The following is a 22,331-nucleotide window of genomic DNA, read 5'->3' on the forward strand; positions in this document are numbered from 1 at the left end:
TTTGATAATTGGTATGAAATATCAGTAAGTTCTAAAACTAAATCTGACTAGGAACCTAGTCAATATCAGTACCCTTATTATAAATGAAAGTGTGTTTGTTTGTTGGTTTGTGATTGAATCACGTCGCAACGAAGCAACGGATTGACGTGATTTTTTGCCTGGGTATAGATGAAGACCTGGAGATTGACATAGGCTACTTTTTATCCCGGAGAATAAACAAGTTCCCACGGGATTATTAAAACCATGCGAACGAAGTCGTGGGCATCAGCTAGTTATACAATAATTTCATCAACCTCCCGACGACCTCCCTGGCGCAGTGGTGAGCGCTGTGGTCTTAATAGTGGGAGGTCCCGGGTTCGATTCCTGGCAGGGGTTTGGAATTTTATAATTTCTAAATTTCTGGTCTGGTCTGGTGGGAGGCTTCGGCCGTGGCTAGTTACCACCCTACCGGCAAAGCCGTGCCGCCAAGCGATTTAGCGTTCCGGTACGATGCCGTGTAGAAACCAAAGGGGTATGGGTTTAACAAAAACTGCCATACCCCTTCCAGGTTAGCCCGCTATCATCTTAGACTGCATCATCACTTACCACCAGGTGAGATTGCAGTCAAGGGCTAACTTGTATCTGAATAAAAAATAAAAAAAAAAAAAAACCATAATAGCTAATAATCATCATCAGCTGCATTGGAAGACCTCTCACTAGGGCCTAGTGAGAGGTCTTCCAATGCTGCTGATGATGACATTGACTAGGCGGACAGACAGATTAACAAAGAGCATTAAAATTCAAAACGTTACCATTTCTAACGGAACAGTAAAAATAATCACATGCCATTGTTGGTCTTGCAGTTCAAAACCCTCCTTTCGGAAGTTTAAAAATAAAGGAGCTTATTATGGGAAGGAATAATGCGAAAATTAGGTCGCACCCGTAGTCAAGGAGCTAAATGATTACTTACCTAAGGTTTTTCTTATAAAAAATTAAACCAAGTTTTTTAAGATAATAATTGTAATATAAGATTTATTTATATTAATAAGTGAAAAACTGGCCAAGTGCGAGTCAGGCTCGCGCAATGAGGGTTCCGTACTACAGTCGTATTTTTTCGACATTTTGCACGATAATTCAAAAACTATGATGCATAAAAATAAATAAAAATCTGTTTTAGAATGTACAGGTGAAGCCTTTCATATGATACCCCACTTGATATAGTCACTCACTTCGAAAGTTGAAAATACTAATTATTAGTTCATGACCACAATTTAATTTTTTTTGTGTGATCTAACCCTAAATTCACGGTTTTCAGAATTTTCCCTAAATGTCAGCTATAAGATCTACCTACCTGCCAAATTTCATGATTCTAGGTCAACGGGAAGTACCCTGTAGGTTTCTTGACAGACAGACGGACAGACAGACAGACAGACAGACAGACATACAGACAGACAGTTAGACAGACAGACAGACAACAAAGTGATCCTATAAGGGTTCCGTTTTTCCTTTTGAGGTACGGAACCCTAAAAACGGGCTTGAGCTTGGTAGTGCTAACTATAACAATACCTAAAAATAAATAAATAAATTTAGACTTTTTTCGTGCTTTAACGACATATTAATTGAGGAGCTAGCGAATAAAACGGTGTAATTAACTGTGATCAAAATTATTTTTATACGGATGTTACTGGCTCACTGAATACAAGCAAAATGGCCTAAGACTGTGCTAAACTTCCAATATTCGTAAGTTCAATCATAGAATACAACTTTAAAGTCATTTCCAAACGAAACTTAAAACTGTGCTGAAATTGAGACCAAAGTTTTGATTTCAATCAAACCTCAGCATAATAATTACAGCAATGTTTCAGGAGCTTTCTTGCAGTATTTTGCTTCCCTTGTAAAATTTAATTTAATTAACTAAATTTTAAAAAAATCTCTGAAATATCTGCTTTATTTGCACTATCTATTTTTATAATTGGGATGATGCTTATCTCAAAAATAAATTATTTCTAAGGATTCATTGAATTCTATTTTATGATTCCTAAAAGGGTCTTCCACTATTCGTAAAATTCACGTCTGCTGTTAGTTTTAAGTTTGCTAACCATTTTAAATTACTAATTTAACTAAATAAGTTCGTCAAATTACGTCAATTGTTTATGACGTCACATCTATGTATTCATGTATTCATACCAAGCAAGCGTTTTGACGTTTGATGAAAAGTCGCTGATTTGACTAGTAGTCGTCATCTCTTTTCTTACAAAAAAGAAACGTAAAAGGAGAAATTAGGATTTGCCTAGATTTTTCAAACTTATTAAAGACTCTAGAAATGCCTGAACTACTAGAAAAGTATGGACAAAGTTTTCTCTTTTTATGAAGTAAAAATGATATACTTCATTGTTTTTTTTTTACTTATGGCTTTTTGTTAGCAGCTCTCTGTGCATTGTATTTGTTCAGGGGCGGGCGGCGGCGTCTGTCGGTCGAATGCAAAGCGCGGTATTAAGGTGATTTTCGCTTCGTTTACGCACATTTTTATACTGATGGTCGTTCGCTTAAGGTGGCATTCGCTTAACCCGAATTCCTATGCTACAGTTCAAATTAGTTAATGTCTTTTATGCTCCATTTTGCTCTTGAAGTTAACGATAATAGTAAGTGCTTACTAAAATATTACTGTCAATTTGGTAAATAAAATACAAATGAGTTTAAATATTTTTAAGATGGTTTTCTAGATCATTAAGATTTCTTTTGTATTTTTTATTTTTGAATGAATGAATGAATGTATGATTTATTTATATTTTGTACAATTAAGTAAAAATAAAAATATGTTTGTGACGCACAGACAGATGGGGACATGACTATGGACAGACAGAAATGACATAGAAATGAAATAAAAAATAATCATAATTTTACATGGAAGCCTAAAGGAGTGGGTACGTAAAATTTTTAATTGCCAAACGTCAATTTTTTTATTGGAAATCTGTGAAAAATCAGGTTTTAGTAGGATAAGAAATTATTAATATATCATTATACGAATGTACCGAGCAGCCGAGCAAATGAAGACGCGCGAGAAGGACAATTTTATTTTTAAACTATTTTTTCATAAAAATTTTTTTTTTTGGTCACAAGGTATGACCTACTTAGAAAACCCATAGTTCAAGAACCGGCCGCGGCAGCCGGCAGGTCAGTGTGATTTAATTAGCACAATACATTGATAAGCAAATCCTTAAGTGTGCTTACCACCTCACTCTAATGAGAGCGACCTGGTTTTGAACTAATCCGAGAGTTATCTTCTATGATGCATCACGTAGACACCACGTGGTGTTGCTGCGGAGATATACTCTATTCGCATAGAGAAGTTATATAGGACTCTCTCTACGTAATCCCATACAAATGACAAAGACAAAAAGTTAAGTGCGCGTACACACTGCGCTACTATAAATAATTTAAACTATAGTCTATTTTTAGGGTTCCGTACCTCAAAAGGAAAAACGGAACCCTTATAGGATCACTTTGTTGTCTGTCTGTCTGTCTGTTACATAATTATACTCGCAACATTGACTTATATATTACTTCGTATAGACAGGGCTATTGAACAAACAAAATGGCACCGACTCAGTGGTGCCTTAGCACCAATGCAACCTCAGTGACGTCTGGAATTCAAACGGGTCGTTCATTAGTATCTAAGAGGAGGCGCTGGTTTATTTGGTTCCAAAACCGTGAAAAATTTTGTTCGCTTGGGCATATCTTGTCATTTATATCGATGAGTCGCAATCTTAACGTCCTAGTTTAGAATGCTACTGAAAGTTGAACGGATAATAAAAATATTTGAGCCGGTTTTGATGTAAACAGTCCAGCCTTTGTTATAGTTGAAGCCGTCTGGTGAGCTTGCGACATCAGCTACCTGCCTTATCGAGCTCATTTCGTGTTGACCTGAATTTCTCCTTTCCCTATATCTGGGTACGTGTTTGAAAATAGATTTATCTAATCACTACCCATATAATCAATAGGAAAGTCTGTTGTTTCTTGGTTTGTCCTTCATTCACGCTACAACGATACAACGGGTCGACGTGAATTTTCGCATGGATATAGTTAAAGACCTGGAGAATAACATAAGGCTACTTTTCATCTGGGAAAATTAAAAAGTTCCAACAAGATTTTTAAAAACGTAAATCCACGCGGATGAAGCAAACGTCATCTCTAGTATTATAAAGAGATAGCATTGCTCGCAACTTCGTGAACGTGGACTACACAAATTCCAACCCCCTATTTCACCCCCTTAGGGGTTGAATTTTCAAAAATCCTTTCTTAGCGGATGCCTACGTCATAATACCTATCAGCCTGCCAAATTCCAGCCCGATCCGTCCAGTAGTTTGAGCAGTGCGTTGATAGATCAGTCAGTCACCTTTTCCTTTTATATATTTAGATAAGATAGTTAACCTTTGGTAAGTAATAGCGCCAGAGTTATAGAAATGGTGCGTAGATAGAGTGAATGGAGTAAAAGAAAAAAGAAATATCTATATATATAAAAGGAAAAGGTGACTGACTGACTGAATGATCTATCAACGCACAGCTCAAACTACTGGACGAATCGGGCTTAAATTTGGCATGCAGATAGCTATCATGACGTAGGCATCCGCTAAGAAAGGATTTTTGAAAATTCAACTCCTAAGGGGGTGAAATAGGGGTTTGAAATTTGTGTAGTCCACGCGGACGAAGTCGTGAGAATAAGCTCAGAGCCTCAATAGCTCAACCGGTAAAGGAGTGGACTGAAAACCGAAAGGTCGACGACGGTTCAAACCTCGCCCGTTGCACTATTGTCGTACCTACTCCTAGCACAAACCTGACGCTTAGTTGGAGAGGAAAGGGGAATATTAGTCATTTAACATAGCTAATATTCTTTTAAAAAAAAGAAAAAAAAGCTAGTTATACCTAAGGGAGCTCTGTGGCTATAGAGAATTTAATATAGATTCCCTTAAATCATATTTGCATTAGTCATGAATCGGACAGAGTTGAATTCCAATAAGTTATTTCTGTTCGAACAGAGATTACACGCAGGTGCTTAACGGAATTGATACGTCATCTTAATGGATCTCCGCGAACATTACGGACACGAATCGCCTCTGTTTATTCATTGATCCGATAAAGCAAACCGAACTGAGCCATTTCCATGGAAAACCGGCGGAAATGCTCAATGTATTAGAAGACAATTGATTGAGTCTAGTACTTAAGATGACGCAGTACGATCGATCGAAATAGGCTACTTGACAATTTTTTTAAGTTGGTCTTAAATGGTTAATATTTGTCCTATTATATCAAAAAAATTAACACTATATTTTTTTGCGCCCTAAAAACCGTAAAACTTTAATTTAAAAAAATATTTTTCTTAGACAGGTGAAAACACTGTCGGCCATGTTTGGCCGACAGTGTTTTCACCTGTCTAAGAAAAATATATTTTTAAATTAAAGTTTTACGGTTTTTAGGGCGCAAAAAAATATAGTGTTAATTTTTTTGATATAATAGGACAAATATTAACCATTTAAGACCAACTTAAAAAAATTGTCAAGTAGCCTATTGCCAATGCACGTGGGTAACCTATTTGCTTTTCACCTCACATTGTATGAGAAAGGTGAGAGGCACGATGATTTCCACCGAAATCAAGCGCGCGAAAAAGGTCTAGGAAAAGTGTTATAGAGAAAAAAATACTACTTAAATGTATGTTTACAAAATATGTCTAACGTTAAATTGTTTTAAAATTTTCACACTCCTAATCTTTTATTTACGCCCAAAGTTGTCATAAATTTAGAGTTAAAATAGAAATACTTCGAGGCTCGTAACTTTTAAATATATATTTTATTCAATGTTTTATATTATGTATATCATTAAACCGAGATAATGGCAAGGCAACCCGATATAATACTTAGTTACATAGGTAATCTGTGTGGAAATCATTTTTAGACTCAGTAGGATTAAAACATCGGCTAAAATATGATACAAAATAAATCGTAGACGTCTTACATCGCTTGTACTAGAAAGAAATAGAGACCGTAAATACTACAAGAGATAATAAAAGGACTTACCTGAAAGAACAGGCAGAAGCAGACCCATTGGTAGTACTTGTAAATCTTCCTGTCACTCATATCTTCCTTCCCTTTCTCCCGGCTGTTCCCGATCCCAGGGTACGGCACCTCGACACCCACCTTCTTGGTGAAGAAGCTCTTCAGGGTGTACGTGGAGTGGATCCAGCAATACGTGTTCAACACGTCCTCGGGGATGTCTTTAGTGTGGATACAGTCTATCGGGTTCCCGACGTATTGCCTCGTGGTCACAATCAAACTAAATGCTATCAGCAGGATAACCGTTATAGAGTAGTGCAGCCTAAACACTGGAGAATCAATGTGTACATAGTTCACTTTGATAAGATTCTTTAACCCACGAAAAACGTCTAACATCTTAAACGTTTCGGTCCGAACTCGCACAGTTTTTGTTCAGTCTCCTTCACTAACATTATTTCGATAGTCTATTTATTGTTTTGAAGCACCAGTTATTTTTTAATTAATTAACATTTTTTAGGTCACATTTGTTTGATTTTTTTAAGTTTTTCAGTTCGTTGTTTGTAAGGCACTTTTAATGGCAGTGAGACGTTCGTACATCATACGCCTCGTTTGTGCTGGTGTACTTTTTTTGGTATTTTTATGAACTTGAGAAACGATACCATTGTGTCATATTTTCTACGTTTCATAATTGTTATTGTTTTTGATTCAAGTCGGACGTGTGCATTTTGATTTTATCTCGACGAACAGTGCTTATTCATCGGACGATCTTATGTTGATTTTATTCAAACTGTAAAATAATACTGAACGTAAGACTTGAAGAAAAATGTTTACCTAAAGTACAACTTTTTCTTAAGTCTCTGTTATAATATATTTGGAACCAATCGTTCACCGGAGCACGGGAGGCAATGTTGAACGTAAAATTTTTTGATACTTTTTTTTTTTTTTAATTCAAACACAAGTTAGCCCTTGGCTTCGATCTAACCTGGTGGTAAGTGATGATGCAGTCTAAGATGGTAGCGGGCTAATCTGGAAAGTGGTTTAAGCGAATATATTGGTCAGTCGTGAAGAGCTAAGTATCATTACACCTACCTATAGTTACATATCATAAGGTTGTTTATTGTTAGTTTTTAGTTTAGATAGTATATTAGATATAACATTGTACCTACATACTAGTTACTAGCAATAATGTAAACAATAAAGCATATTTATTATTATTATTATTATTATTAAGGTTATGTTTGTCAAAATTTTAATATTAGTAAGCTTATAAAGAATGACCTACATTTTACAAAGTATGCAGCTCTGGTATTAAAATATTATGATGAATAAGGCTATTTTGAACTATGCTATTTTGGGTGCTTTTTAAAATTGTATAAAAGCAAGATTCTTTGATTTATGGGCTCTTAATGGCACCGATTCTAAGCACAACCTAATTTTAGAGTATTCGCACCCTCTTCTTACTATTGTAATATGAAAAGGACAGAAGCAGTTTGACATTTCTAAATTTAATTTTTAGATGGTAAAACCCGTGATTTTAGCACGCACTCGCGAACCTACTGTTTAAATTTGTATTGTGCACTAAAATTTAGAGTCTTTAAATGTGAAAGTCATGTTCCGTTCCTTTTTTAGCATTAGTACAAAGAAAAGGATGCAGATACTTTAAATTTAGTTTAGAGAGAGACTAGAGAATCGGGGCCAATAACGGTCTAAATTAATGCATTTCTATGGTATAATACCGTCAGCTTATTTAGAAGACTTAATAAATACTTGCGTTAAATTTTATCATAATAATCCTTGTTTGTATTTTGTCTATCAACACACAATAATTTCCCACAAACGGTGCTATTCTAGGATATTTCTCGTGTTTATTCATCCAGACTATCGAATCTAAATGACCTAAAACCTCGATTACTCGGATTAATTTAGCAGAGATTAGTCTACTAGCTATTGTTTATATGCTTGTTTGTTAAATTATGTCCCGCTAAATCTAAAATGGTAATGCGCACCGAGAGTTCCGTACTACAGTCATATTTTTCGACATTTTGTACGATAAATCAAAAACTATTATGCATAAAAATAAATGAAAATTTGCTTTATTTTAGAATGTACAGGTCCCTTTCATTTATGATACCCCACTTGGTATAGCAAGCTTACTTTAAAAATTGAAAATTCTAATTATAAACACATATTTTGTGATTTTTCACGGTTTTTGAATAAGTGTACCATAAGACCTACTTATCTCCCAAATTTCAAGACTCTAGGTTAACTGGAAGTACCCTATAGGTTTTCTTGACGACGCGACGGGCAGACAGACAAATAACAAAGTAATCCTATGAGAGTTCCTTTTTTCCGTTTGAGATACGGATCCCTTAAAATAAAAAATAATGTATGGTCCATTTACTTCATCGTCACTATTACTTATTCAAAAATCTTCCCCCAACTGAGCAGTAAGCAGTACAATCATACGAGTGAGCTATTCAGGTCTGTGAATAAATAAATATAAGCCCAGCTTGGCTTTATTCACGATGTAAAGTACCACTTGAACGTACAGACTTCAGTTACCTACTTCCCGTTCGGGTAACGTTAAGTATTTCTATTAGAGATGCGCCGAATGTAGGTTCAACCGAATACGAATATTCGGCCGAATATTCGGTCCAAAATGTACAGAACCGAAATATTCGGCCCAATCATTCGGTTCAATTCTGCGCGGTAAACAGATTTGTTCCCTCTCTGTCCCGCGCGCAACTTTAACAATCAATTTTATTTAAATGGATTTTTAAAGTTAATCTTTTTTATTTTCCACCTATCATTTTTCCATTATTTTTTATTGGATTAAAAATAATAATAAATTATAAAATAAATTAATAGAATAAATAATTCTTTCTTAAGTTTTCAAAACAAATGCTTATTTACAAAACTACGACTTATTATTTTCTAAATATACTTAGATTATTTATATAAATAAGACTTTTAGTATAAAAATTAATAGCACATACTTACGAGTACCCCGGGAGGTCAACAAAGTTATGAACGATCTCACACAAAAAAAAATGAAAAGGTCAGAATTTCAGGTCGTACGTCCGTCTCGGAAAATCCTCAGACGGATTATAATGGTTCAGACAAAAGATCAAAGAAATGTGTCGTTTTGTAAATAAAATAAAGTGGCCAATGGCTGTATGTGTCAGGGACTTAATTGTTGGAATTTATTTCAACACTACAACTGCTAGTATACCGCGACTTTGTCTACCGCGTCAAAAATTTAAATAGAATTTTACAAAATCATACTTTTGAAAAAACAATATTTAGATTTTTTATTAATAACTAGCTTATGCTCATAACTTCGTCCGCGTGAGGTGCACGTTCGGGATCGAACCACCACTAGACGACCACCGCTTCATAATCATAATAATAATCATCATCATCATCCTCATCAACCGATAGACCTCCACTGCTGGACATAGATAGGTCTCTTTGTAGGGACTTCCACACGCCACGGTCTTGCGCCGCCTGAATCCAGCGGCTCCCTGCGACTCGTTTGATGTCGATTTTTAAAAAAAAAAAATTATTCAGATACAAGCTCTTGACTGCAATCTCATCTGGTGGTAAGTGGTAAGTGATGATTCAATCTAAGATGGATGCGGGCTAACCTGGAAGGAGTATGGCAGTTTTATTAAACCCACATTCCCCTTTGGTTTCTACACGGCATCGTACCGGAACGCTAAATCGCTTGGCGGCACGGCTTTGCTACTACTATTAACTAGCCACGACCGAAGGCTCCCACCAGAAGCATCGATCGAAACGATCATAATAATATTATGTGTGCCTAATTCTACTGGCGGTTCCAATAAAATAAATCTAAGTAGTAGCTAACTCTACCTTTCAGCTTTATTGAAATATTCCCATAGGATTTTTTCATAAAACGCTTGCGAAATTTATCCTTTATTTAAGAGGGCCCTTATAAAATATGAGTGGTTAGGAACGCTACTTAACGAGGACGCATTATGGTAGCCATGATGAGAGTCACAACTCACTTTAGACACGAATCTCCTTTGATTTTATAGAGGTTGCCGACTATGGAAAATATGACGGCGTTTTCATGGCGTTTTAGAGCAAATTTTTCAACATTTTTTTATGTAAGTAGGTATTAGGCAAATATTTTTTTTATTTTTCACGCTCATTTAGCTGTTTTTTTCGGTTCCATACCTCAAATGGAAAAACCGCCAAGTGCAAGTCAGACTCGTGCACTGAAGGTTCCGTACTATAATCGTATTTTATCGACATTTTGCACGCTAAATGAAAAACTATTAAACAGGGCCGAGTTGTCATATTATTTACGTGTTCAACAAACTCTTCGAGCTATCCTACATCAAAAAACCCTAGCAATACTACTACTTACGTTTCTTGGTTTTCTTTTAACATACCAGTTGTAAAAAAAATGAATTGAAAATCACTAATTTTTTTAGAGCCTCCATAGCTCAACCGGTATAGGAGTGGACTGAAAACCGAAAGGTCGACGGTTCAAACCCCGCCCGTTGCACTATTGTCGTACCTACTCCTAGCACAAGCCTGACGCTTAATTGGAGAGGAAAAGGGAATATTAGTCATTTAACATGGCTAACATTCATTAAAAAAAAATTACATTTGACTCAAAAGCTGTTCGCCCATTTACCCGTCTTTCCTTTGTATAATGGCTACTAAAGAGAGACGCATCGCTTCTACTTTACGTCAAAAAACCTTGACCCAAGAGTAGCTATAAACTTGTTAGAAAACGATTGCTGAAATGAAATATTTTTTGAAGTTTTTGACAGTCGGCAATCACGGTGTGATTCATGGTATTATGACAGCGCCGATTTATCATATTATTTATGTGTTCAACAAACTCTTTGAGCTATCCTACATCAAAATACCCTAGCAATACTAGGTACTTACTCTTCTTGGTTTTAACATAAAAATTAATTAAAAATCACTAATTACATTTGACTCATAAGCTGTTCGCCCATTTACCCGTCTTTCCTTTGTATAATGGCTACTAAAGAGATACGCATCGCTTCTACTTTGCGTCAAAAAACCTTGACCCCAGAGTAGCTATAAACTTGTTAGAAAACGATTGCTGAAATGAAATATTTTTTGAAGATTTTGACAGTCGGCAATCACGGTGTGATTCATGGTATTATGACAGCGCCGATTTATCATATTATTTACGTGTTGAACAAGCTCTTTGAGCTATTCGAAGCGTTTCACAGAAGAGATGCAAGTCACCTGCCCCCGTCCAGTTGTGTTACGACGTCCACTTTGAAGTTTGAACACAAATAAAATGACGAGTCGGAAAGTGTTCGACATTCTTAGTTTGGTTGGCAATTTTTTTCACGATATAACGCTAATATATTAGCGGTAATTTCTTTTGCTCGAACAATTTCTCGAATCGTTTCGCTCGATTTTTGCTTTTTCTTTGAAGTCCGAATGATAAAATAGACTAATAACGCCTCATTCAACACCAGTGTATCATCATTAATACGATGGTTATTGTTTATTACGTATATATATAAACGTACCTATAACCTATCTCATGTTTTAATAAAAACGACATAAATGCGACATTTTTTAATTTAATTTGTAAACTGTGGCATTTACGAGTACAATATGTCAGTTTACAAATTAAATTGGGAAATGTTAAGCCTGTATTATATTATATTATTAATACATAAGTTTATTATTCAAATTGGAACTCAGGGCGTGAGTGCAAATATTGTCATAATTATATTACTGTCAATACGGCATATTATATAATTTTGTCGCGTGAATTCTTTTAACTTTTTTCCTTTACTTAACTTGTTATTTTACTGTGCCACAAGGCTTCTTTCGTGCCTTTCAAAATTGTAGTTCAACAGGAAGTGCGACGGGCATAAGCCAGAGATATAAATAATATAAGTGCTATTTAGAAATAAATCACCGTAAAAAGAACGAGAAACGGTGGACTTTAGTACAGGCGGTGGCGGCGCGCCAAACGGCCAAACAGCCTTAAAACGAATACTACCGCAAAAAGTTGTTAAGTCCACCTCCGACAAACTTTTGGCACTCGGGCAAACTTGGAAGCTATACGGGTGGGCTTCTGTACTACTATCTAAATATATAAAAGGAAAAGGTGACTGACTGACTGATCTATCAACGCACAGCTCAAAATACTGGACAGATCGGGCTGAAATTTTGCATGCAGATAGCTATAGTAAAATAATAAAATAGTACCTATATACATAGAGGTCGTTGTATATATACCTAACCAGTCGTTGTATAAACCTGAATATAAACTTTTATTGAATAAGTAATTCATTCATTCATTCATTCATTCATTCAATATAATATATTTATACCAATAAAATTATACAAAGCTACAAGAATTTCATGCGGTGCACTGAAATGGACATAATCTTCTTTAAATATATAAAAGGACTAGCTTATGCTTGCGACTTCGTCCGCGTGGACTACACAAATTTCAAACCCCTATTTCACCCCCTTAGGGGTTGAATTTTCAAAAATCCTTTCTTAGCGGATGCGTACGCCATAAATAGCTATCTGCATGCCAAATTTAAGCCCGATCCGTCCAGTAGTTTGAGCTGTGCGTTGATAGATCAGTCAGTCACCTTTGCCTTTTATATATTTAGATTAAGATTATTGATGAATTGTTTAGTGACAAAACTGTTTGGAAGCTTTCAGTTGCCCATTTCTTGTGGGCAACTGAACAGTGGGTGTTACCTATTGTAAGTTTGTGATTCCCTAAAAAATTAGAATTAATGGTATTCTGCCCCCCGATTGTGTAAGAATAACCATTTCATGGCTATCGCAATCGTCAAGAAATTCTGCCCTTTGATTGGTTGATTCGCTGTTTACATTTTTTCACAGCCATTCAAAGGGCAAAATTTCTTGACGATTGCGATAGCCATGAAATGGTTATTCTTACACAATTGGGGGGCAGATTCATTTTTCCTAATATATTTTAAGTCCGCGAATTGTGAGTACCTACTACGTACCTACTAAGGTAACATAACTCGCAAGAGTTTATTTATAATCCCATTACACGCACCAAGCGAGAAGAACGCCAAACTAATTATTTCACCAAAGGAAATTACACAATTTATGCTAAACCATAATACATAATAATTTAATTTGTAATATTTTACACGAAATTGAACTTTATTGTACAGCTTTAGAGTTTTAATTAGATTGTGTATTAGAGAGCAGAGGGTAATCACCTCTTCTGGAATACTCATTTGTAGGTACAATGTATCATTCTTAATCTGATGCATTTTTGTTACATTGTGGTGTGTAGGTATCTTACTACATATAGGTACCTACATAGCACAATATACAAAACAACTAGTAACTAATAAGTAAATTCTTTAGTTCATGTTCATGTCGGCGATTTTAGTCCTAATTTTAAAGGTGAACCGTACTTTTGACATGACAGTTGACCCGTAGAGTTATAATGGCGCATGAAAAGTCATTTTGTACGGACTATAATGATGAACAGGACAAATTATTAGTTTTTAGGGTTCCGTACCTCAAAAGGAAAAAGGAACCCTTATAGGATCACTTTGGTTGTATGTATGTCTGTCTGTCTGTCCGTCTGTCCGTCGCTTCTGTCAAGAAAACCTAAAGGGTATTTCCCGTTGACCTAGAATCATGAAACTTGGTAGGTAGGTCTTATAGCACAAGTAAATAAATAAATCTGAAAACCCTAAATTTGTTTTAAGTCACCAAAAAAAATTTAAAATGTGTTCATGAACAAATAGTTCTTTCAATTTTCAAAGTAAAATAACTAAGTACAAGTGGGATATCATATGAAAGGGCTTCATGTACATTCTAAAACAGATTTTTATTTATTTTTATGCATATCAAAATATCGAAAAAATATGACTGTTGTACGGAACCCTCGGTGCGCGAGGCTGACTCGCACTTGGCAGATTTTCTTAACTCATTGTTTCACACATAAAAATATAGCTACCTATCTAATTTAATAAATGAGCTTTTATAAAAAGCCCATTTCTCACAGATAGTGGCAAATGTTTGTGGCAAATATATCGTAAACAAAATTAACCGGCCGACCGGGCGACACCCACCGCGCCACGCGAAAAGGCCCAGTGACGAACTTTGTGAATGAATAACTGTGCTAATTAAAGATTTTCGGGAGGATGCCAACTTGGCCGAACGGGTGACAGCCGAAAAATTATTTAACAGGGGACTCCACCGTCACTCGCACCATACAAACGTAGTTATGGTTCTCATTTGAACAGAGTTTCTTGCTGGTTCTTCTCGGTAGGAAGGGCATTCTGAACCAGTGTTTTCTGAACTGAGATGATGAGATTCTGAACCAAGTTTACTTGAATAAAAATATATTCTATTCTTTTCTAATATTTACCAATCAAAGTCGATGTCATTTTATAGACACGATCTTAATTCTTCTTCCGTACCTTATCCCACGCTACGTGGGGTCGGCACAACATGTATTTTTCTTCCACTCACTTCTGTCATCCGTCAACGTATTATTCACCCCTTTTACACGCATATCCTCTTTCACGCAATCTTATCCACCTTTTTTTGGTCGTCCTCTCCTCTTTTTTGCTTCCACATGCATATTTAATATTACTAGGGCATGGCTTTCTTCCTAACCTAAAATCTCAAAGTACGATTTAGGCATGAGATAGTACGGATCATTGGTCTTAAATTGTACTTTTTTTTATTTAATTTTTTTCTGAAGTTTATAATGTTTGCATTTAAATTGTTTTACTTTTTAATTAGTCATAGAATAAAGTTTATTTACCCAAACACAAAATGACTTTATTTTAATGTATTTAAAATACATGCCTTTGTTCTTAGGGGGGTACGAATTAGGAGAGTTTCCCGTAAGTGAAAGCCAAAGTAAGTTTGTTTGGGGCGCGCTTCGAATGAACCCCTCATAATAACGGTGATTTACTGTGTTATTTGTTAAAAGATACAACACTATTGTTTTCACCGGCCTTGGCCCACATGAGGAGATGCTAATCGTGTTTAAAGCATGCTTTATCATCTGCGATTCGGAGTAATGGTATTTTTATCCTTAATTCTCGTGTCTATTAAAATGAGGAATGAATGTTAGGAACGCCTGAACAAATGTTGACTATACATAATACTTTGTTCAGCTAAATGTACCTACTTATAATAAAACTGTGATTGGACGATTCCTGTGAAAAATATAGTCGGAGGAAGCTTTTCATCTAAATATATAAAAGGAAAAGGTGAATGACTGACTGAATGACTGACTAACTGACTGACTGATCTATCAACGCACAGCTCAAACTGCTTTAAGGATCCGGCTGAAATTTGTCATGGAGATAGCTATTATGACGTAGGCATCCGCTAAGAAAGGATTTTTGAAAATTCAATCCCTAAGGGGGTGAAATAGGGGTTTGAAATGTATGTAGTCCACGCAGATAGCATAGACGCACAAGGATAAGCTAGTTCGATATTTATAGAGTCTAATTTTTTTTTTTTAATTATTCATTGTTTGTCTGTTGTGCACGCTTCACGCTGAAACTGTTACACATATTTGAATAAAAATTGACATACTTATAGTTAATATTGCGGGATAGTATTTATGCCGAAAAACAATAAGGATAATTCGGTATACGGGATCAAAATTTTTAAATGATAAGATCTCTGAACCGATTTTCACAGTTTTTTTGCAAAGCTTTTACTGTTGTAATGTATAGTGACTTTGCGTGTCGCTAAACTCCGCTTGCCGCTTCGCTCGTCACGCCGCCAAACTTCACGGGCGGTTGTAACAGATATACAAGCGTCTGTTTTATGTATTGCGGAGAGATACAGATTTAATTGATAAATGAAATAATGCCGCCATTACTAGTACGTGCAACGCAACTGTTTTCTGTCGGGATAACCTTCGCGGGCCAATTGAGACGGACTTTCGATAATGTTTTAAAATATTACGACCTACATGATTCCCACGACTTCATTCGCGTGGAATCATTCGTTAATTCGCAATGGAAGTCCACTGCTGGACATAAGTCTCTTGTAGGGACTGCGGCTGACTGCAACTTGTTTGATGTCATCTGTTCACCTACCTGGAGGGGTGGTCTTCCAACGCTGTGCTTTCTGGTGCAAGGTTGCCATTCTAGCGCCTTAGGAGTTAGGACCCTAGCGTCTATCAGTTTTTAGGGTTCCGTACCTCAAAAGGAAAAACGGAACCCTTATAGGATCGCTTTGTTGTCTGTCTGTTTGTCTGTCTGTCTGTCTGTCTGTCAAGAAACCTACAGGGTACTTCCCGTTGACCTAGAATCATGAATGTTGGCAAGTAGGTAGATCTTATAGCTGACATTTGGGAAAAATCTGAAAACCGTGAATTTAAGGTTACATCACACAAAAAAAAATTAAATTGTGGTCATAAACTAATTAATTAGTATTTTCAATTTTCGAAGAAAGATAACTATATCAAGTGGAGTATCATATGAAAGGGCTTTACCTGTGCATTCTATTATTTATTTTTATGCATCATAGTTTTGATTTTTTTTTCTTTTTTTTTTTTTTCTTTATTTAGCCAAATAATAATTATACAATTTTACGCTTGACATCCTAAAACTCAGTTGAGTTTGTATGGATGTTGCAATTATCGTGCAAAATGTCGAAAAAATACGACTGTAGTACGGAACCCTCGGTGCGCGAGCCTGACTCGCACTTGGCCGGTTTATTTCGAACTATGTGCCCTGTCCATTGTCTCTTCAGCTTCACAACCCATTGAGCTATGTCGGCTACACTAGCTCTTCTACGGATCTCCAAATTTTTGATTTGATTACGTAGAGAAACTCTCCATCGCCCGTTCAGTGACTCTGAGCTTTCTTATGACTTGAGGTACATAGTTTCCGACCATGGGAACTCTTTAATTTTCCGGGACCAAAATAGTATATGTATCCTATCCCTATCTCTGTATCGAATTTCGTAAAATCGATTTAACGGATTGGCCATGAAAAGCGAGCAGACAGACACACTTTCACATTTTATATTATTATATAGAACAGAACTATGGATCAAGCACTTTAAATAGTTGGTAGATAGCACTGTTTACATATCTCTGTAGCTAAATTAACTCAATTGGCCCTACGACCTTCGGAACTTTAGATTTAGTGCCACCATCAATTGATTACAAATCGATACCTGATGTTGTACAGTTTTTCTCAGATTATTTTAGCGTTTAAACTACCGTGAGTGATTTTCATTATACATAATTTCTGCCCCGGCTTTACTCACGTGTTTAGTCGACGTTAGCCCGACTAGTTTCGAACCCATCCGGGAGGGGGGGGGGGAGGGGTTCTCAGATTTGTCCATGAACCCATATTATAAATACGAAAGTGTGTCTGGCTGTTTGTTTCTCTGTCTGTCTGCTACCTTTCACGGCCCATCCGCTTAATTAATTTTGACGAAATTTGGTAGGTACAGAGAAAGTTGCATCCGGGGACGGATACAGGCTACTTTATATCCCTAAAATATAGGCTAAATACTTTTTGTCCCGAAAAATCGAAGAGTTGCCACGGGATTAAAAAAATTAATCCACGCGGATGAAGTCGCGGTATTATCTAGTAATATTCTTTGCAATAGGCATATCATCATCATGATCAACCCTTCACCGGCTCAGTACGGAGCACGGGTCTCCTCTCAGAGAGAAGGGGGTTTGGCCATAGTCTACCACGCAGGCCAGATTTGTAGACTTTGCATACCTTTGAAAATATTATGGAGAACTCTTAGGCATGCAGGTTTCATCAAGATGTTTTCCTTCACCGTTAAAGCTAGTGATATTTAATTACTTGAAACGCACATAAATCCGAAAAGTTAGAGGTGCATGCCCGGAATCGAATCCCCGACCTCCAATTAGAAGGTGTACGTCCTAACCACTAGGCTATCACGGCTTTTGATAGGCATATATATTTTGTTAAAAAAGTCATAATATTTTACATAAGATAACGAGTGAGCAATAAAAAACAATAATAGAAAAATCACATGAAAATATGGAAAATTTATCTACACTGCATTTTGCAATGAAAACGCAAAATTCATGCGAATGCCCAGTGTACCGGAAATCTATATGACGACATAAATCTTGGATTTTACAATTATACCTATTTTATTTGTTTTGACTTCTAAAATCTGTGTAGAATTTTTATAATGAAAAATTACATTTAACTTACGTTATAAAGTGTTTTAAGCAATAGCAATAATTACCCCGTTTTTTAAAAGTGATACGTCTTCTTTTCTTTTCTTAATTGGAGTCTCTCCGTCATTTACTCCATACAATCGTAGTTTGATTCTCATTTGAATTAACTTGACGTCAATCAGGCTTGACAAGCGGCTTGATAAAGCAAACTAAACTTAACTGTCCGTCGCTCGGGTCAAGCAAAAATATAAATAAAATTGGCGTCAATCACGCGTCAAGGAATGCAAAGTAAATGCTTGACTCAAGCATCAAGTAAACAGTGTAAACGGTCAACATGCTTCTACAATAAAAACCGGCCAAGTGCGAGTCAGGCTCGCGCAATAAGGGTTCCGTACTACAGTCGTATTTTTTCGACATTTTTCACGATAATTCAAAAACTATGACGCATAAAAATAAATAAAAATCTGTTTTAGAATGTACAGGTACCTTTCATATGATACCCCACTTGATATAGTCACTCACTTCGAAAGTTGGAAATACTAATTATTAGTTCATGACCACTATTTAATTTTTTTTGTGTGATCTAACCCTAAATTCACGGTTTTCAGATTTTTTCCCAAATGTCAGCCATAAGATCTACCTACCTGACAAATTTCATGATTCTAGGTCAACGGGAAGTACCCTGTAGGTTTCTTGACAGACAGACAGACAGACAACAAAGTGATCCTATAAGGGTTCCGTTTTTCCTTTTTAGGTACGGAACCCTAAAAATCTACGTGCTTGACGTCAAGCTCTGTATTTATATGAATAGACCATAATATTTTGAGTTCAAAGATGATTATAATAATTTACAACCATTTATTTAGCATCGGGCGCGAGATAAAAGAGCCAAGATATAGGATAATTGTAAACAGTAGATATCTCGATTATTGCAATCTGTGATGTGCTTCCATCGACGAGAGATAGCCTGCGTTTCGGTTCCAAAACAGATAAACTTACCTAGTTTTATTAGATCATTTCATATCATCTAATCATGAGACTAAATGACTCTAATTATAAGCTGTGATAGCCTAGTGGTTAGGACGTCCGCCTTCTAATCGTCCGCCCTCTAACTTTTCGGAGTTATGTGCGTTTTAATTAATTAAATATCACTTGCTTTAACGGTGAAGGAAAACATCGTGAGGAAACCTGCATGTCTGAGAGTTCTCCATAATGTTCTCAAAGGTGTGTGAAGTCTACCAATCCGCACATGGCCAGCGTGGTAGACTATGGCCAAAACCCTTCTCACTATGAGAGGAGACCCGTGCTCTGTAGTGAGCCGGTGATGGTTGATCATGATGATGATGAATTATGAGACTACTAGCTGCAGTGGCGTGCAGGTCATAGAGGCATAAATGCACTGCTTACCCCAGTTGTAAGCTATTTATCATTATGACCATATTTTTCATTATGACCTGCCAGTAAACAGGTTCCTACCTAACTAATGCCTACCCTGGCTTCAAACCCTGTGCACGCCATTGACTAGCTGCTGCCCGCGACTTCGTCCGCGTCCAATTTGGTTTTTTAAAAATCCCGTGGGAACTCTTTGATTTTCCGGGATAAAATCGCGAATTTTTCTGTAGCTAAAAGAATTTCAATGTATAATTAGATCAAAAGACTAAAACCAACTCAAATATTCACTGATCTATTTCCATCTTGTCTCCTAAATACCTTGACTTCCGGAACAACTAGTAGTCACCGCATTCTGTAGATAGCAATATGTTAAGAAGCGTTCGAAATGTCCACATAAAACACTATGTTGGTCTTAAAGCGGACATCTATGTGTGATCATGGTTTCCTTTCAACTATATACAAACATAGCTTTATTTCTCTCTATTATGGTGCTTTGTAGCTTTGTACCTTACCAGTGTAACTATCATGATTAACCCATCATCAGCCCAGCCTGAGACCATTGTCTACTCTCAGAATGAGAAGGATTTGGCCATAGCTCGCCATGCTGGCTAAGTGCAGAGTGCACAGCTCAAACTACTGGACGGATCGGGCTGAAATTTGGCATGCAGATAGCTATTATGACGAAGGCATCCGCTAAGAAAGGATTTTTGAAAATTCAACACCTAAGAGGGTGAAATAGGGGTCTGAAATTTGTGGAGTCCACGCGGACGAAGTCGCGAGCATAACCAATTTTGATGAAAATTGGTAAAGAAAAAAAGGGCATAGCTATTGTTGATCCTGGAAAATCAGAGTTTCCACGGGATTTTTAAAAACCTAAATCCACGCGGATGGCGTTGCGGGCATCATCTAGTAGAATATATTTTTATTCTAGTAAACTTTTACAAGTGCTTTTGAATCGTGAATATAATCTACCACTGGTTCGGAATGCCGTTCCTACCGAGAAGAACCAGCACGAAACTCGGTGGCTGTTAGACAAAGACGTTCACGCTACGTGGGCGATGATGTTCTGTACGCTTAGTACGAGATTTTATGTTACACCAACGTTGATAGTATTCAAGTGTCGAAAATCTTCCGCATTACAGTACACTGGATCATAACTGCCTTGTTTTAAAGCTCAAAGTTTGTTCACACATCTACAGCCAGCGGTCCAAGCGGAAAAGTTGCGAAATTAAAATCAGTGGTATTGAATTTTTGACTTCAATTCAAGGCTCTTTAGGTCCATTTTACTTTGACGGTATTGTGTTTCGACTCTCGAATTCTAGCAACGTTTGGTGAGACGTACAATCTTATACTAAGCGTACTGAGTGAAGTCGCATTGTTTGTAATAAAACGGAACAAACGGAGCTGAAGTCTTGAAGTTTGGACAGCGAGTCAGTTATGAGAGTAAAAATGGATCAGAATCTGAATGTTTGTATATTACACACACTGGCAAAATTCGCGGAATCTGAAAACAAGAAAACCTACATAAATATTTAGCTGGGCCTGATTTTTCCATCTCAAAATATTAATTTTGACTATAACTTGTTACGGGTTGCCTTCAATAATGCTACACAAAACTGTTTAAACTAATTATTTATTACACAAGCATGCACTTAGGCTAAGTCTTATCCTAGATTTTAGGCGCCAGGAGAGTTTTTTACTAATTTTGTACCGGAACTCTGCCAAAACCAGACCTCGGCTAGCTGTATTCAGGGTTTGTAAAGGTCAGGGTCCAAGAAGGGCATTCCCGTGAGGCTACGACAATCGAGAAATCAACATTTAAAAACCACTATAAAGGCTAAAATGTCATAAATCGTATGAAATCTTCCTTATCCATTATAAACTTTAACAGACAAATGAAGACATTAGGCCATACTTCCAGTTAGTTTATCTAGTCAGTCTCTCATTAGCTAGACTCTAGCATAAATCATGCCTTGGAGTGCAAGACCTTTGTTAGATATTGTATAAGCCCTAAGTCCCAACACCCGGAAGGATAAAAAGTCATATCGCATGTCCGCTTAGAATGTTCTACCGGAAGACACTAATAGCATTACAGGTCTTGAACATTGTGTTGCTTTGTGTGTAATTATGGAGAAACATGTGTCTTTATGCCTCAATGGTTCAATGGTTAGAAAGGGCGGATTGTTAAGTCAAAGGCAAAGGCGGATTAAATGTCGAGAGCGCCCTAAGCAAGCACCTCATACAGGCACCCCTCTAGCAGCCATATTAAAAAAAAACTGGCCAAGTGCGAGTCAGGTCCGCGCAATGAGGGTTCCGTACTACAGTCGTATTTTTTCGACATTTTGCACGATAATTCAAAAACTATGATCCATAAAAATAAATAAAAATCTGTTTTAGAATGTACAGGTGAAGACCTTTCATATGATACCCCACTTGATATAGTTATCTTACTTTGATAATTGAAAATTCAAAATACTAATTATTAATTCATGACCACAATTTAGTTTTTTTTTCAGATTTTTCCCCGAATGTCTGCTATAAGACCTACCTACCTGCCAAATTTCATGATTTTAGGTCAACGGAAAGTACCCCGTAGGTTTCTTGACAGACCGACAGACAGACAGACAACAAAGTGATCCTATAAGGGTTCCTTTTTTCCTTTTGAGGTACGGAACCCTAAAAATACAAAGTACGAAAAAACGAGGCATAGCTGGTAGTTG

The 22,331-nt window shown here is 36.6% G+C and overlaps 1 protein-coding gene across 8 annotated transcripts in view; it reads right to left on the minus strand.

The window, feature by feature from the left end:
* Window positions 1-22,331, minus strand: part of shakB (shaking B) — a 158,461-nt gene that overhangs the window by 19,974 nt on the left and 116,156 nt on the right. For 4 of the 8 annotated variants that reach the window (XM_069498023.1, XM_069498022.1, XM_069498020.1 and 1 more), the window contains exon 2: window positions 6,051-6,813. The exons of the other annotated variants lie outside the window; for them this stretch is intronic. In XM_069498023.1, the coding sequence (XP_069354124.1) occupies window positions 6,051-6,422 (372 nt within the window). In that variant the 5' untranslated portion in view covers window positions 6,423-6,813. The remainder of the gene's footprint in view (window positions 1-6,050; window positions 6,814-22,331) is intronic. 8 annotated transcript variants of the gene reach the window in all.

Source organism: Maniola hyperantus, chromosome 4 (assembly GCF_902806685.2).
Source record: "Maniola hyperantus chromosome 4, iAphHyp1.2, whole genome shotgun sequence".
In the NCBI taxonomy this organism is placed as follows: Eukaryota; Metazoa; Arthropoda; class Insecta; order Lepidoptera; family Nymphalidae; genus Maniola; species Maniola hyperantus.